General features: G+C 54.1%; 2 protein-coding genes across 3 annotated transcripts in view; both read right to left on the reverse strand.

Moving 5' to 3' along the window:
* Positions 1-8,503: 8,503 nt before the first annotated feature.
* LOC147362073 (uncharacterized) lies at positions 8,504-9,963 on the reverse strand. Its single transcript, XM_086330562.1, is given in 2 exon segments — positions 8,504-9,313; positions 9,316-9,963. Coding segments are annotated over 2 exon segments (1,281 nt in total). The 5' UTR covers positions 9,838-9,963; the 3' UTR covers positions 8,504-8,554.
* Positions 9,964-13,445, reverse strand: part of COL4A1 (collagen type IV alpha 1 chain) — a 132,839-nt gene continuing 129,357 nt past the window's right edge. For both annotated transcript variants that reach the window (XM_086330560.1, XM_086330561.1), the window contains exons 51-52: positions 13,038-13,210; positions 9,964-11,339 (exon numbers count right to left, since the gene is read on the reverse strand). In XM_086330560.1, the coding sequence (XP_086186686.1) occupies positions 11,258-11,339; positions 13,038-13,210 (255 nt within the window). In that variant the 3' untranslated portion in view covers positions 9,964-11,257. The remainder of the gene's footprint in view (positions 11,340-13,037; positions 13,211-13,445) is intronic.

Raw genomic sequence — 13,445 nt, forward strand, 5'->3', positions numbered from 1 at the left:
GCCTGCCACAACGAAGACCTGATGCGGCAAATACATGTTTTTAAAAACACAGACACATAAAGGGAAGGGAAAGACTACAGGGTGTCTGGACTCTTCAAACAGACGGAAAACACACTGAGAAACAGACCTTGTCAATATAAGGTCTTCTTAGGATGGCAGTGATGAAACAGAATGCTTTGGAAAGGAGCAAATAAAATAACTCAAGCGCTTTCTGTGTCCCATTCAAAGTTCCAGTCTAAGGCTGCAGGGTCTGGGATGTGGTGTGTGTCCAACCGGCCACAAGGACCAGAGAGGGAGGGTCCAAGCAGGCACCTCTCGTCTGCTGGCTCCTTGATCTTGGACTTCCAGCCTCTGGACCTGTGAGGAATCGATTTCTGTGGCTCATAAGCCGCCCTGTCTGTGACATTGTGCCAAAGCAGCTGAAAAAGACCGAGACATTTGCCGTCTCTAGGAGTCAACCGGCCCCGGGAAGGGCAGTGGCCCCAGCATCGGCCAGTTCCCAGATGCGACATGTCAGAAGCACAGACAACAGAAGCTGCGATTAACCGGGCTGCTCTCGGCTCGCGGCTGAAGCGCCTGGAGGACACTTCACCCCACGGCTGTTGGCTGGAGACAGTCACACCACGTGGGTCTCTGCACAGGGTTGTTTCGCTGTCTTTACACAAATGACATGATTCATCGTTTTGAGACAAAGGAAAAAAAATCAAAGGGTCCTTACGTATTGGAAAGTGCTCAGCCTCGCTCGTAACCTCATAACGGGACAAACGAAACCAGACATCTTTTGCCTCTAGACGTTTCTAGAAAGCTTCCTTGTCCGTTCTGTTATGGAGGCCAAGCGGCATCCTGAGTTTCGCTGGTGTGCACATTAGTCTGGACGTGAAGGGAAAATTCACGTCGGTCAGAATTTCAAATGCTAACGCTCTGTGACCAGAAACCAATTTCTAGGTCGTTACTCTGCAGATGCACCTGCCAGGGTTATTTACAGCAGGCTCACTGGTATCAGTAAATGTTAGGAAAACAACACAAAAGCCCATAAATAGGGGACAAGTTAAAATGAGTATGGGCTTCCTTCATGGCTCATGCGGTAAAGAATCTGCCTACAGTGCAGGAAGCCACGGTCAGAAACATCCCCTGGATAAGGGCATGGCAACCCCCTCCAGGATTCTTGCCTGGAGCATCCCATGGACAGAGGAGCCTGGCAGCTACAGCCCACCGGGTCGCAGTCAGACACGACTGAGTGACTGGCACTTTCACTTTAAAATGAGTGTGATGCATCCATGTGGCAGTGTGTGCAGCGTGAGGAAGACGGGAGAGGTTCTCTGTGTAGGAACGCTTGCAGACCACCATGCTGGAGTCAACCAGTAATAAACTAGTTAATGAAAGAAGCCACGTTCAGAAGTGTGCACGTCGTGAAGACGCCCATCTTAAAAAAGGGGGAAATAAAAGTATAGTTTTTATTTTTTCTGTGTTTTCAGAAACACTGGGAGCGTGTGAGCGAGTGGTGATAGTTTCCCTGGGTGGGGGGAGGGGGCGCTAGCAGAAGGGGGAGACGGAGGAGGGGAGAGGTTCCTCAGAGCTTCTCTTTCTATACATTTTTAAACCAGGTGAATGTGTTACTCAAAAATGTATTAAATGATTTTCTTTTAAAATACAGGTTTAACGCATTTGTCTGCACTTCAGCTGGTGAGTTCCAGGTGTGGTGTGGAGTCCCCTGAACTGTGCGACCCCCGTAAAGATGGGGTGCTCTGTAGCTAAGAGGGGTCCGCACCTGCTCCTTCCCTGGTGATCACGTGAGAGCCACGCCCATGGAGCACAGTGGCTTGGCAGGCCAGGGGCTGGGCAGTCTGTGTTACTTCACATCCTCTGAGGTTAGATCAGATTAAATTACATGCCTATTTCACAGGGGAGCATACTGAGGCCTGGGAAGGTGGCCCCAAGCTCACACTGAGTAAACACAGAGCTGGCGTTCAGACCCACCTCCATGTCACTCCAAGGTCTGGTGTACAGGCTGCCGAGGTGCCTGGGGACCCTTCACCACGGGCTTCCTGTGCCCTGAGGACGGGCAATCCCCAGAGAGGGCCGCATCGGGGAGAAATAGGGGGAGGGAGATCTGGACCCGGTCAGCCCCTCCGGCCCATCCTAGATGGCATCCCAGGTCGTCTCTGTGAAAAGTGGCAGAGTCGCATCGCAGAACGCCCGTCTCTTCCGGGCATGTACCCGCCAGACTGGGCTCTGTGGAAACTGCTCTGTGTCCCCAAGCATTTGGGGACCACAGTCTGCCGGGCAGGGGTAGCGTGTTCAGTAACCCCCGTGGGAAAGTGCCAGGGCTGCCAGCACCAAACAACACAGACGGGGATGCAAACCAAGAACTTGATTCTGTCCCCGTCTGGGGCCCAGAGGTCTGAAATCAGGGGTCAGCGGGCGGCTCTGGGTGGGAGCCATCTGACCTCTGCCAGCCTCTGGTGGTCGTGGTGTCCCCCCACCCTCCACCTCGTGGTCTCGTGGCGCTCTCCCTGCGTGCATCTGTGCTCCCGTGGTATCTCTCCTTTTCTCCTAAGGATCCTGGTCACATTAGACGAGAGCCAAGCAACTCCAGCAGGACCGTATCTTATCTGCCTATACCTGTGATGACCCCATTCCAAATCTGGTCACAGGTAACCAGAATGTGAACACACCTTTTGGGGAACACGCCTCAAGCCATCAGAATAGAGCATCATCGGAGGGCTGGAAGTTCTGTGCAGCTGGTTTAGACAAGAGTCTGCGCAGTGGAGTCATTAAGTTACTGCTTTACTAAGTTTCAAGAACATGTAAATGCGGTGAGGCCTTGGACAAGAAGCCTTTCCTCCTGGCCTTCGCAGGCGAGGATTCAAATGTTCCCCACGAAAGTTGAAAAGAAACTGAAAACAGTTTTGAATCCAGTGACCATAACAAAGCAGAGACTCAGGGAACAGTCGGTCGTGGGGGAGACAGCCCCGGGCGCCCGCCGGGGTGGGAAGGGGGCACGCGTCCCCCCAGGCCGCCAAGACTCCCAGGAGACAGCGTTTTCCCAGAAACTGAAAGCCAGGGGTAAGCTGGGCTGGTCACAGGACTCTGCAGGGAGGCTGGCCTTGGACGCCCACCCTGGCACAGCCCACGGTCACACGGTTGGGTCTGTGAGGGGAAAAAAGGCTTCAGTAGAAACTGCAAGAGCTTTTCTGGGAAAGAGTCTGTTAGTGCAGGCAAAAGAAGGCTGGCGCTGGACGCCTTCTTGGGAGCCTCTGGCTGGTGGAGGCCCCAGGACTCCAGCTGGTTCTGGCGGGAGGTGGGAAGGCCTTTCTCGGAGACAGCTGACATTGGTTGCTAGTTACAATCTCTGACAAAAGGCTGCTTTTTTTTTTTTTTTTTTTTTAATGTAATCCACTACTTTTTTTTTTTTTCAATGTGGACCATTTTTTTTAAAGTCACTGAATTTGTTACAATATTGCTTGTGTTTTATGTTTTTGGTGTTTTGACCACCAGGGATGTGGGATATAGCTCCCCAACAAGAGATGGAACCCACGCCTGCCCTGGAAGCAAAGTCTTAACCGCTGGGCCTCCAGGCAAGCTGTTAACCACTAACCACAGGCAAAGCCTTAACCGCTAGGCCACCAGGGAAGTTCCCCAAGGGGCTACTGTTTAGGGCTGACGGCGCCTCCCCAGCTTCACCAGATCCAACTTGACAAGAAGTTGCTGGCAGGCCCCAGGCATGCCCAGCTGAGCCGGGGGACCCTGCCATCCCATCTCACAAGGGCAGCACCCAGGAGCAGGGCAGCCAGGAGGGACGCCAAAGCAGAGAAGGAAAGAAGGTGTTCTCCCAGCGTCCACAGTGGAACTGGGAGCTCTCTGCTGTGGGCAGGACTTGTATCAGTGACGAGGTTCGTTGCTGGTGTCGTCAGGCTGAAGCCTTACCCGGGCCATCGTGAACCATTCCTGACTCTATCTGCCCAAGACAGCGCTTTGTTTTGTGAGTCCCAAGAAACAGACTCACCGAAATCATCTCAAAACACAAGTCCTCTGTCGGTTTTCTTTCTGTGGTGTCTACAGTTCAAACCCCTGTGAGAGTCCCCCAGGCCTGAGAGTCAGGCTTAAAAGGATGGAAACCCATGCGCACCCCGCCCGGGCGGTATATGTTTGCTCAGAGAGGTGACCGCGGCATGGGGGCCTTCCAGGGGGTACACCCACTCCAGGGCCTCAAGGAGAGCCTGCGGTGGACAGAAGTCGCTCGGGGACCACCTCTGGGAACCTGGGAAGCCAGCCTACTCCCTGCCTTTCCACGGAGCGGATTTTGCCTCTGGGAATCCAGGAAAACGCCTTTTCTGGGGAGGCTAAGTGTATGGAGAACACGCCTCTGACCCAGCCCCGCTGCTGGGCACCCAGGATCACTGCGGTCTGCCTGCCTGATCCCGGAGCCGAGCTCAGCCACTTACAGCTTTCAGAATAGCTGGGCCAATCACCCCAACGATGCTATCACTTTGCTTTGAAAATCCCACTTCAAAGCGGGAGCTCCGATGGAACAATTGAAAAGCAGAGCAATGCAGGGAGAGATGGTTAATATTAATAAGGTGCCCACCACCCACAGGACAATACAAAGATGCTCCCAGGGGCTCTTTCTGAAAGAAAGTCTCAAGAAGACGCAAGTCTTCTTGACGGAAAGAAAACCGACAGAGAACTTGTGTTTCGAGACGGCTTCTGTGAGTCTGTTTCTCGGGACTCACAAAGCAAAGTGCTGTCTTGGGCAGACAGAGTCGGGAATGGTTCTCGACGGCTGGGTAAGGCTTCAGCCTGAATGAACCTCGTCACTGACACAAGGCCTGCCCACAGCAGAGAGCTCCCCGTTCCACTGTGGATGCCGGGAGAACACCTTCCTTCTTTCTCTGCTTCCGTGTCCCTCCTGGCTGCCCTGCTCCTGTGTGTGTGTGTGTGTGTGTGGTTATTTTCAGCAGGCTTAAAGGAGAAAACGCTGCCCTGGGTTTCTCCCCTTCTCTGGGGAGCGCTTGAATTTGGAGCCAGTCTCTGCACCAGGGCCCTATTCTAATACCTCTTCCCCGAGAGCTGAACCCACACTTTGCCGTCCTGACTCATCCTCCGCACAGAACAGGCTCACCAAGGACCCTCTCTGTGCACAAAGATACCATGTCAGTGAGTCCGTGCTGCGTAAGAAAAGGATTCTAAAAATCTCAGCGGTTTCTATGACCTGCTTCTCACACTCACGGGCCCAGGGGCTCTGGGGAGATTCTGCTCCGTCGTGGGTCAGCCGGCTGGGTTCTGTCTGCTCCGTGTGGTCAGCACCCCTGCCGGGCAGCTCCCTAGGTCACCTCTCCTCCTGGCGAAGGTCAGGAGGGCAGGGAGCAGAGCATCTGGTGCCCCTTGAGTCCTCTATGCAGAGCAGGAGCAATCCCGCCACCAGGGAGGCCCACCCGCTGACGTGGGTGTCCTACATGGTCCCCGAGGAGCATCAAGTCCGGGGAGGAAGGGAGTTCTCGGGGGCAGAGATGGACTCAGCCTCATGACAGAGGGAACACGGGCCTCCCCCACCCTGTAACTACAGGGACTTGACCTCCTGAAGGGACTTCCCAGGTGCGACTAGGGGTAAAGGATCTGCCTGCAATACAGGAGACCCAGGTTCGATCCCTGGGTCGGGAAGATCCCCCGGAGGAGGGCATGGCAACCCACTTCAGTATTCTCGCCCGGAGAATCCCATGGACAGAGGAGCCTGGCAGGCCACAGTCCATGGGGTCACAGAGAGTCGGACAAGACTGAAGTGACTGAGCATGCATGCATTTTCCTGTTAGGATTGCAGGGTTGATCTTTAACACTGTTAGGTAAGGATGTTACAGCAGGTAAGGCAAAAGACCACCAGCTGTTTCTACGCCCACATTCACGCCCTCCGCTGCGTAGCCTTACGACCCCTCCAGTGAAGAGGCAAGGTCTTCTGTTCTGGACTTGGAATCTGTGACTTCCTCTGGGCCCTGTCTCACGAGGGTCTCAGTCTGTCCCGCTGCTATCACAGAAGACTGTCACCCTCCTGCGAGGTGGGGCGTGGCTACAAGTGGCAGGGCACCCTCTGCCATCTGCCCTGGGAATCTCTCTCCACATTGTGAGAAACCACGCATACATGCTCAGCCGTGTCCGAGTCTTTGTGACCCGAGGGACTGCAGCCCACCAGGCTCCTGCATCCACGGGGTTCTCCAGGCAAGAATACTGGTTGGGTTGCCGTTTCTTCCTCCAGGGGATCTTCCTGACCCAGGGATCGAACCCACCTCTCCTGCCGCTCCGGCTTTGTGGAAATGCCTCACAATTCCTTGTGAGAGAGCTGGTTGGTAAATACATATTATCTGCCTGAATTGGCTAGCAAAGCCTGCTTCAAAACATTCTGCAGAATTTTCTCATTTGCATCAGAGAAATAAATCACGGTGGGAAACAGCCTGCTCAGAGCTAGCAGGGACCATCCAGGACAGGGATGATAAAACACGGAACTGAGTTTCAGAAGTCGCCAACTCCGCTGGAAACTGGAGTGGAAAAAAGGCCTTTTTTCCTGGTCGCGGCCGAGTGACTCAGTTTCACCGTGACTCAGCCCGGCTCGCGCACCCGGGGAGGGGGCGGTGGGCAGCAGCAGATGCGCTGCCTTGGGGCGCAGAGCCCCCAGAGGAGGCGCAGCTATTTCTGGCGGGTAAATGAGGACAGGGCGCCCATGCGGGTGTCAGCTCAGGAAGTACAGGCTGGGCGTTAATGAGAGGAAACACCCCCCACGCGGAGGCTGCCGGTGATTCAGAGCCCAGAAACGGCTCCCCTCCCCGCAGTACCTGCAGCCTGGCAGGCCCACAGGTGACCCAGACCCAGGGAGCCCCCCACGGGCAGGAGCTGGTCGCCCCGCAGGGAGCCAGGTCTCCCCAGCCCCCGCCAGCTCCGAAGTGGGCTAGGAAATGGTTTCGCTGGTCCAAGGCTGCTTTTCCAACTTGCAGAACAAATGCTAAGCTTTAAACAAACCCTACATGCTAGGTCGCTATGGTTGGGTCCCACCCTTTGCAACGCCATGGACTGTAGCCCACCAGGCTCCTCCGTCCATGGGATTCTCCACACAAGAGTACTGGAGTGGGTTGCCATGCCCTCCTCCAGGGGGTCTTTCCAACCCAGGAATGGAACCCGCATCTCTCATGTCTCCTGCATTGGCCTGCGGGTTCTTTACCACCAGCGCCACCTGGGAAGCCCCCCGTTACAAGCAAATGTGAGATGCCCTGAGTACAAAGGACACTGTGACCTTGAGATGGGTGGCCCAGAGGTTTTGGGTCAGGGCGGGCAGCTTGGGTGGCTGCCCCGCTCCGTCCCATCTCGCCAGGCCAAGTGTGGAGGTACAAGGATACCCTGGAGGGTGAGGCACCGTGGCCGAGCCCAGAGGAAACCAGGTAACCTGGACTCAGCATCGCTTCACGCCTGTCCTGACGAACGTGGAGGCTCTACTGGACCAGTGGGCTGTGTCTGCATCTCAGAGCTGGGAGACGCCTGTGCGGTCCGCAGGAAGACAACGCTCTTTCAAGACAGGAAAACTCATTTTCAGAAAAAAACAGGCTGGTAGAACATTTCTCTCCATGTCCTAAAGGGAAGAGTCTCAGATCTCTGGCATGATGGGTGATGGCATGGTGGATGATGGGGTGTGGTTTGGAAGCAGAAGAGCAGATTGCAGAGCTTGACAACCATTGCAACCCGGGTGTCCTTCAGCCCCTAATGATCCAATATTTCCTGTGCGTACATCTTACCTTGTCAGGAGATGTGGGTTGTACCACAGCCCCTCCCAGGGTTTAGGAAAGCATGTGAAGAAACAAGAGCAGGCTTCACAAACGCTTGACAATTACCTTCTCCGTGTGCATCACTGGAGCCTATCAGAGCAGCAGGGAGACTGAGGAATCAGAAAACTCAAGTGGTGGAAAGGAGAAAGCGCTACGGCACGGCCTGCAAGCATCTTAAATCTGGAAGCTGAAGAGGACGAGAGGCTGGAGCGTGACTTTCACACAAACCCATGTGCTCGAAAGGGACCCCGGGGACACCTTTTAATACCACAGAGCAATCATCCCAGGTCTAATCCAACTAAATGCTTTGTTTGCATCGTGTGAATTGAGCTTAGGGAAAGTTCTCGTGTGAGTCAAAAGGAGGCCCAGCACAGATGTGTCCTCAGGATGATTCAGAACAAGGAGTGACAGGAAGACGTGGAGAGAGAGGCAAGGGCCCTCGCGCTCTCCCGGAGGGGGGGGGGGGGGTCTGTGCACCATGACGCCACCCCCCGCCTCGCCTGCAGCCTGGACGGGGTGTGAACGGGGCCCACCACTCAGTGCATGCGTTTCTCACTCCCTCTCATCCCTCACGGAGACCCCTTCAGGGCAACTCTCATGATCCTCAATTGTAACCCAGCTCTCAATGCGACTCCCAGCTGTTGTGAGACTATAGTTTTCAGATCTATAACCTCATTTCACACTCTTGACAAGTGACAGGTTCCTTCCACAGTGATTTGCTTTTTAATAGAACATTTCTTAAGGGCTTCATATTATTCACTTTCATTTATCCTGTACTTAACCTGGTATCTGGTAAACAGGAGACACACAGTAATTGAATGATGAAGTGGGTGAATGGAAGGGTGGATGGGCAGATGGAGAGATGAATGGACGGGGTGGATGGATGGAAGGATGGGTGGGAGTATGGATAGATGGATGGATGGATAGATGGGTGGACGAACTGGTGAGCTGATTGCTGGAAGGATGGGTGGGCGGATGGGAGGATGGCTGGAAGGATGAGTGGGTAGATGGGAGGATGGCTGGAAGGATGAGTGGGTAGATGGATGGATGGAAGGATGGGTGGGTGGGTGGATGGATGGAAGGATGGGAGGATGGATGGATGGATGGGCGGGTGGGTGGATGGATGGAAGGATGGGTGGGTGGGTGGGTGGAAGGATGGGTGCATTGATGGGAGGATGGATGGAAGGATGAGTGGGTAGATGGATGGATGGGTGGGTGGGTGATGGATGGAAGGATGAGTGGGTAGATGCATAGATGGGTGAGTGAGTGGATGGATGGATGGAAGGATGGGAGGATGGATGGATGGATGGATGGATGGAAGGATGGGAGGATGGATGGATGGATGGATGGGTGGGTGATGGATGGATGGAAGGATGAGTGGGAGGATGGATAGATGGATGGATGGAAAGATGGGTGGAAGAATTGGTGGGCTGATGAGAGGATGGATGGAAGGATGAGTGGGTAGATGGATGGATGGATGGGCGGGTGGGTGGATGGATGGAAGGATGGGTGCATTGATGGGAGGATGGATGGAAGGATGAGTGGGTAGATGGATGGATGGGTGGGTGGGTGATGGATGGATGGGTGGGTGGGTGATGGATGGATGGAAGGATGGGTGGGTGGATGGGTGGATAGATGGATGGACGGGTGGGTGGGAGGATGGATTGATGGGTGGGTGGATGGGAGGATGGATGGAAGGATGGGTGGGGGGGTGGATGGATGGGAGGATGGATGGATGGATGGGCGGGTGGATGGATGAAAGGATGGGAGGATGGATGGATGGATGGGTGGGTGATGGATGGATGGAAGGATGGGAGGATGGATGGATGGATGGATGGATGGACAGGCGGGTGGGTGGATGGATGGAAGGATGATGGATTGATGGGTGGGTGGATGGGAGGATGGATGGAAGGACAGGTGGGGGAGGATGGCTGCCTAGATGGACAGATGGGAGAGAAGGGAGGAGGGATGAAGAAGACCATACTTGTTTTTCTTTGTAGTAATTTCTGTAAATGATACCCAGTCTGTGACTCATTAGGAAGAACTACAAAATAGATATGGTCTAAGGTGTGCAAAGCTTACAAATTTATTAGTGGCTCCTGCAGTAAACTTTCCTTTGAGGTTTCTGTGGAAAACTAGCAACAAATTAATAAAAGCTTAATTTTTATACAAATAGTTTTATTACAAATTTGAATTTTTAAGAAATACACATTTAAAGGAATTACACAGAAGGCCTTAGTAGTCTTAAAAGCGTTTTGGAGTGAAATGTCATTTCAGGCACAGTGGTCTGCCCCCCTGCCATCCATTCGCTCCCCTGCTGAAGTCTGAACACAGCTCTCGAGAACCAAGGGAGCGCCTGAATGTGCCTACAGGCAACGACACCGATATTCTGCTTGGACAGAGCTGCTTCTCACACCAGGCCGCAGAACGCGGATGCTCTTAAGATGAAGGCCTTTCAAGGCTGTTGCTTTTGAAGTCAAGTCATTCAGTTTGTGATTAGTGTTTAAAACCCTGAAGATATCTCATACAGAAGAAAACAAGAAACTCAAAGGACACGTCTCCCTGTAACAGACACCACGTCCGTGAACCTGGGTTTGGCTTTGGCAACACACAACTTTTGGTTTCGAGGTGAACAATGAAAACTGGTGTTTCACATTCGACACCCTAGTGTTTAAAAAACCTCTGTTAAAGGACAACACAGGCTTTTAAAGAAACTATGTAAGCTTTATTTTAACAGTGGAAATGAAACTACAGCTTGACCTGCCTAATTGCTGACATCTATATAAATTACTAAAATATATATATATCTCCTTTCTGCCTACTTGGGGACCACCTTTATTCCACAGGAAATCCGTGATTTCTGCAAGAGCAGCTGCATAGTACCACACGGAGCAGAAAGACTGACATTTTTCTTTGGAGGGAGGGGGCTGTCGGAAGACAGGGCTGCCGGCCCATCCTTCCACCGGGAGGGCCCGGCCATCGGCTCCACGCGGCCAGTACTTGGACAGACCGAGGGAACCTGAATTCTGAGACAGCTCGACAGTGACCTCAACAGACCATCCATCTGGGGGTGGAACGGATCTGTCAGGACGCCGGGACGCCAAGGGGCTGCCCCCAGAATGGAAGGCCGCCCCCCTCCTAGCACCCTTTGGTTTTCTGGTGGGTCTCACGTCACACAGGAGTGCAGCGGACTCAGGACAGACATGCTCTTTATTGCATCGGGAGCGCCCGGGGGCTTCTCTACAGGCAGCTCGGCGTGGACTTGGTTCTCCTTCAGCAGCAGAGGCCAACGAAGCAGGGTGTGTTAGTCTGGCAGGTTCCTATCAGGCACCTTATGGTTTTCGTATGGACAGTGAGGTACACGGGCTATGTTTCTAGAGCTCGTTGCTGTTAGGAGGAGGAGGAGGGGGAAGAGGGAGTAGCACCATTCGTGACGCAGCTGCGGGCCGGCTCCGTTATGTCCTCCGCATGCACACCTGGCACCGGCTGACGTGCGTGCGCAGCTCCCCGGCCTTCAGCGTGGACGGCGTGGGCTTCCTGCAACGCAGCACAGGGGCCGGGTCACTGCGAGGCTCGAGCCGGCCGTCGGGGATCCCCGGGACCCCGCCTCCGCCTGGCCTCCAGGCGGGACGGCGCTGGGCACATCCCGCGGCCCCGGCAACGCCCGCGAGTTACCATCGGAATCCCGTCCCCAGGGGGTGAGAGCTCGCCCAGAGTCACCCAGGTCGGTCTGAGCCCGAAGTCTCAGCCACCGCCCACCACGGACCACCCCCCTACCCCGCCCCGCCCTCAGCCCCAGCCTCCTCGAACGCCAGCATCAAACTTCTGCTTTCTCAACTCGATTATAAACGCCCCCAGACTAAGAAAATAGTCTTCTCTTCACACACACAGATCCTAAGGGCACGTCCAATTCTTTGCAACCCCACAGACTATACAGTCCACGGAATTTTCCAGGCCAGAATACTTGAGTGGGTAGCCTTTCCCTTCTCCAGGGGATCTTCCCGACTCAGGGATCGAACCCAGGTCTCCCACATTGCAGGCAGGTCTTTATCAGCTGAGCCTCCAGGGAAGCCCGTTAAATCATCACTGAATGACAAGACGAGCAGCAAATCTGGGAAAATCAGCCAGGCCTCAAAATACTTTCATAACTTTGCAAAGATGTTCATGCTGGTGGGTCTCACTGGAGGCCAAAGAGAGGGGAACTGTTCCAAATGCTTCCTGATCCTAGGAATTCTGTCCTTTGACGGTTGAAACGTGAAGTCTGACCTAAAACATGTACTCATCAAATCTTTTGAAAATTAAAGTGGCCATATAATAGGATATGTGTGCAGACTCGCTGAGGTGTGTCCAACTCTGTGACCCGCCAGGCTCCTCTGCCCATGGAATTCTCTAGGCCAGAACACTGGAGTGGGTAGCCTTTTCCTTCTCCAGGGGATCTTCCCACCCAGGGATTGAACCCAGGTCTCCTGCATCGCAGGCGGATTCTTTACCAGCTGAACAGAATGCTGTCCGAAAAGGTAAAGACAGAATCACTTATCTCCAAGGCTGAGACGTCCTTATTTGGAGGAAAGAACAGTAAGTAATTGTTCAGACCCCTCGGCGCCCTGCGTCAGCTCCTGCAGGTACTAAATGCAGCAGAGACGCCTCTTTATGTGTTCTCGTCCAGTACAAACCGGGCCCCGTTCCAGACTAACTCGAGGTCAGCGGCCACTTGAGACCGTTGTTTTAAAAGGTGAATCCCTCCCTCCTATCAAGTCCCTCCCTATCTATTTTGGCTGCAATTTATGCTGAAATTAATTTTCCTCCGTGCAGGCCTAAAAAACAGTCACTGACGACTCAACACACACGCCCAGTTCAGCCTTATAGACACCATGAAAACCAAGGTTATTCGCACTCTGCCTGCTGGTCAAAGGTACTGTGTCTAACATGCTCTGTCTGAAGATTTGAGCTGTCTTAATGCTGCTGCCGTGGATTTGCTTTGGAAAACGACCTTTCCTCTTTCGTGGTTCTTCAGCAATGAAGGAATGAAGCCTGTCACCTAAGCTCCACCTTGAGCGTGGTCTCGGTTATCCGCCCCCATAGAACAGACTCACGGATTCGTTCTTACATGTGGGAGAAGAACTGTCCGTAAGGACTGCTGCAGAACCGTCTCTGCGGCTCCGCACTGGTGACGCGTACGGATCACAACTGACCGCAAAGAAAAGCCACCGAGGGGGAGGGGCCGGAGCCACTCACTTGAACATCTCGCTCCGCTCTATCGTGGCAAGCCAAAAGCTGTAAGCGTTCGCGTAGTAATTGCAAGTTCCGCGGCCGTGGCACTCGATGAAGGGGGCGCTTCTGAACTCCTCCAGACACGAGCCGGGGGAGGCGAGGGCTTGGCCAGAGCCTTCAGCCCCGGCGCTGGTGTGCTGCGGGGAGACGGGACTGTGAGTCAGCGGGCATCGGGTGCTCCTCCCTGCAGAGCCGCCCCTTCTGCCTCCTGCGGTCACACACGGGCACCCACACCTCCCCGTGGCCTCAGGCCACGTGCCCCCAGCGCCAGGAACCAGCTGCCGGCCGGGATGGGAGATGACCAGTCCGGTTCATCAGCCCTGAAACAAACGCCGTCCTGACTCTTCTCTCTGCAGAACACGGAAACCTCTT

The sequence above is a fragment of the Bos grunniens genome, chromosome 12, assembly GCF_055505025.1.
Source record: "Bos grunniens cultivar Pamir isolate PY7600 chromosome 12, Bosgru_T2T1.0, whole genome shotgun sequence".
In the NCBI taxonomy this organism is placed as follows: Eukaryota; Metazoa; Chordata; class Mammalia; order Artiodactyla; family Bovidae; genus Bos; species Bos grunniens.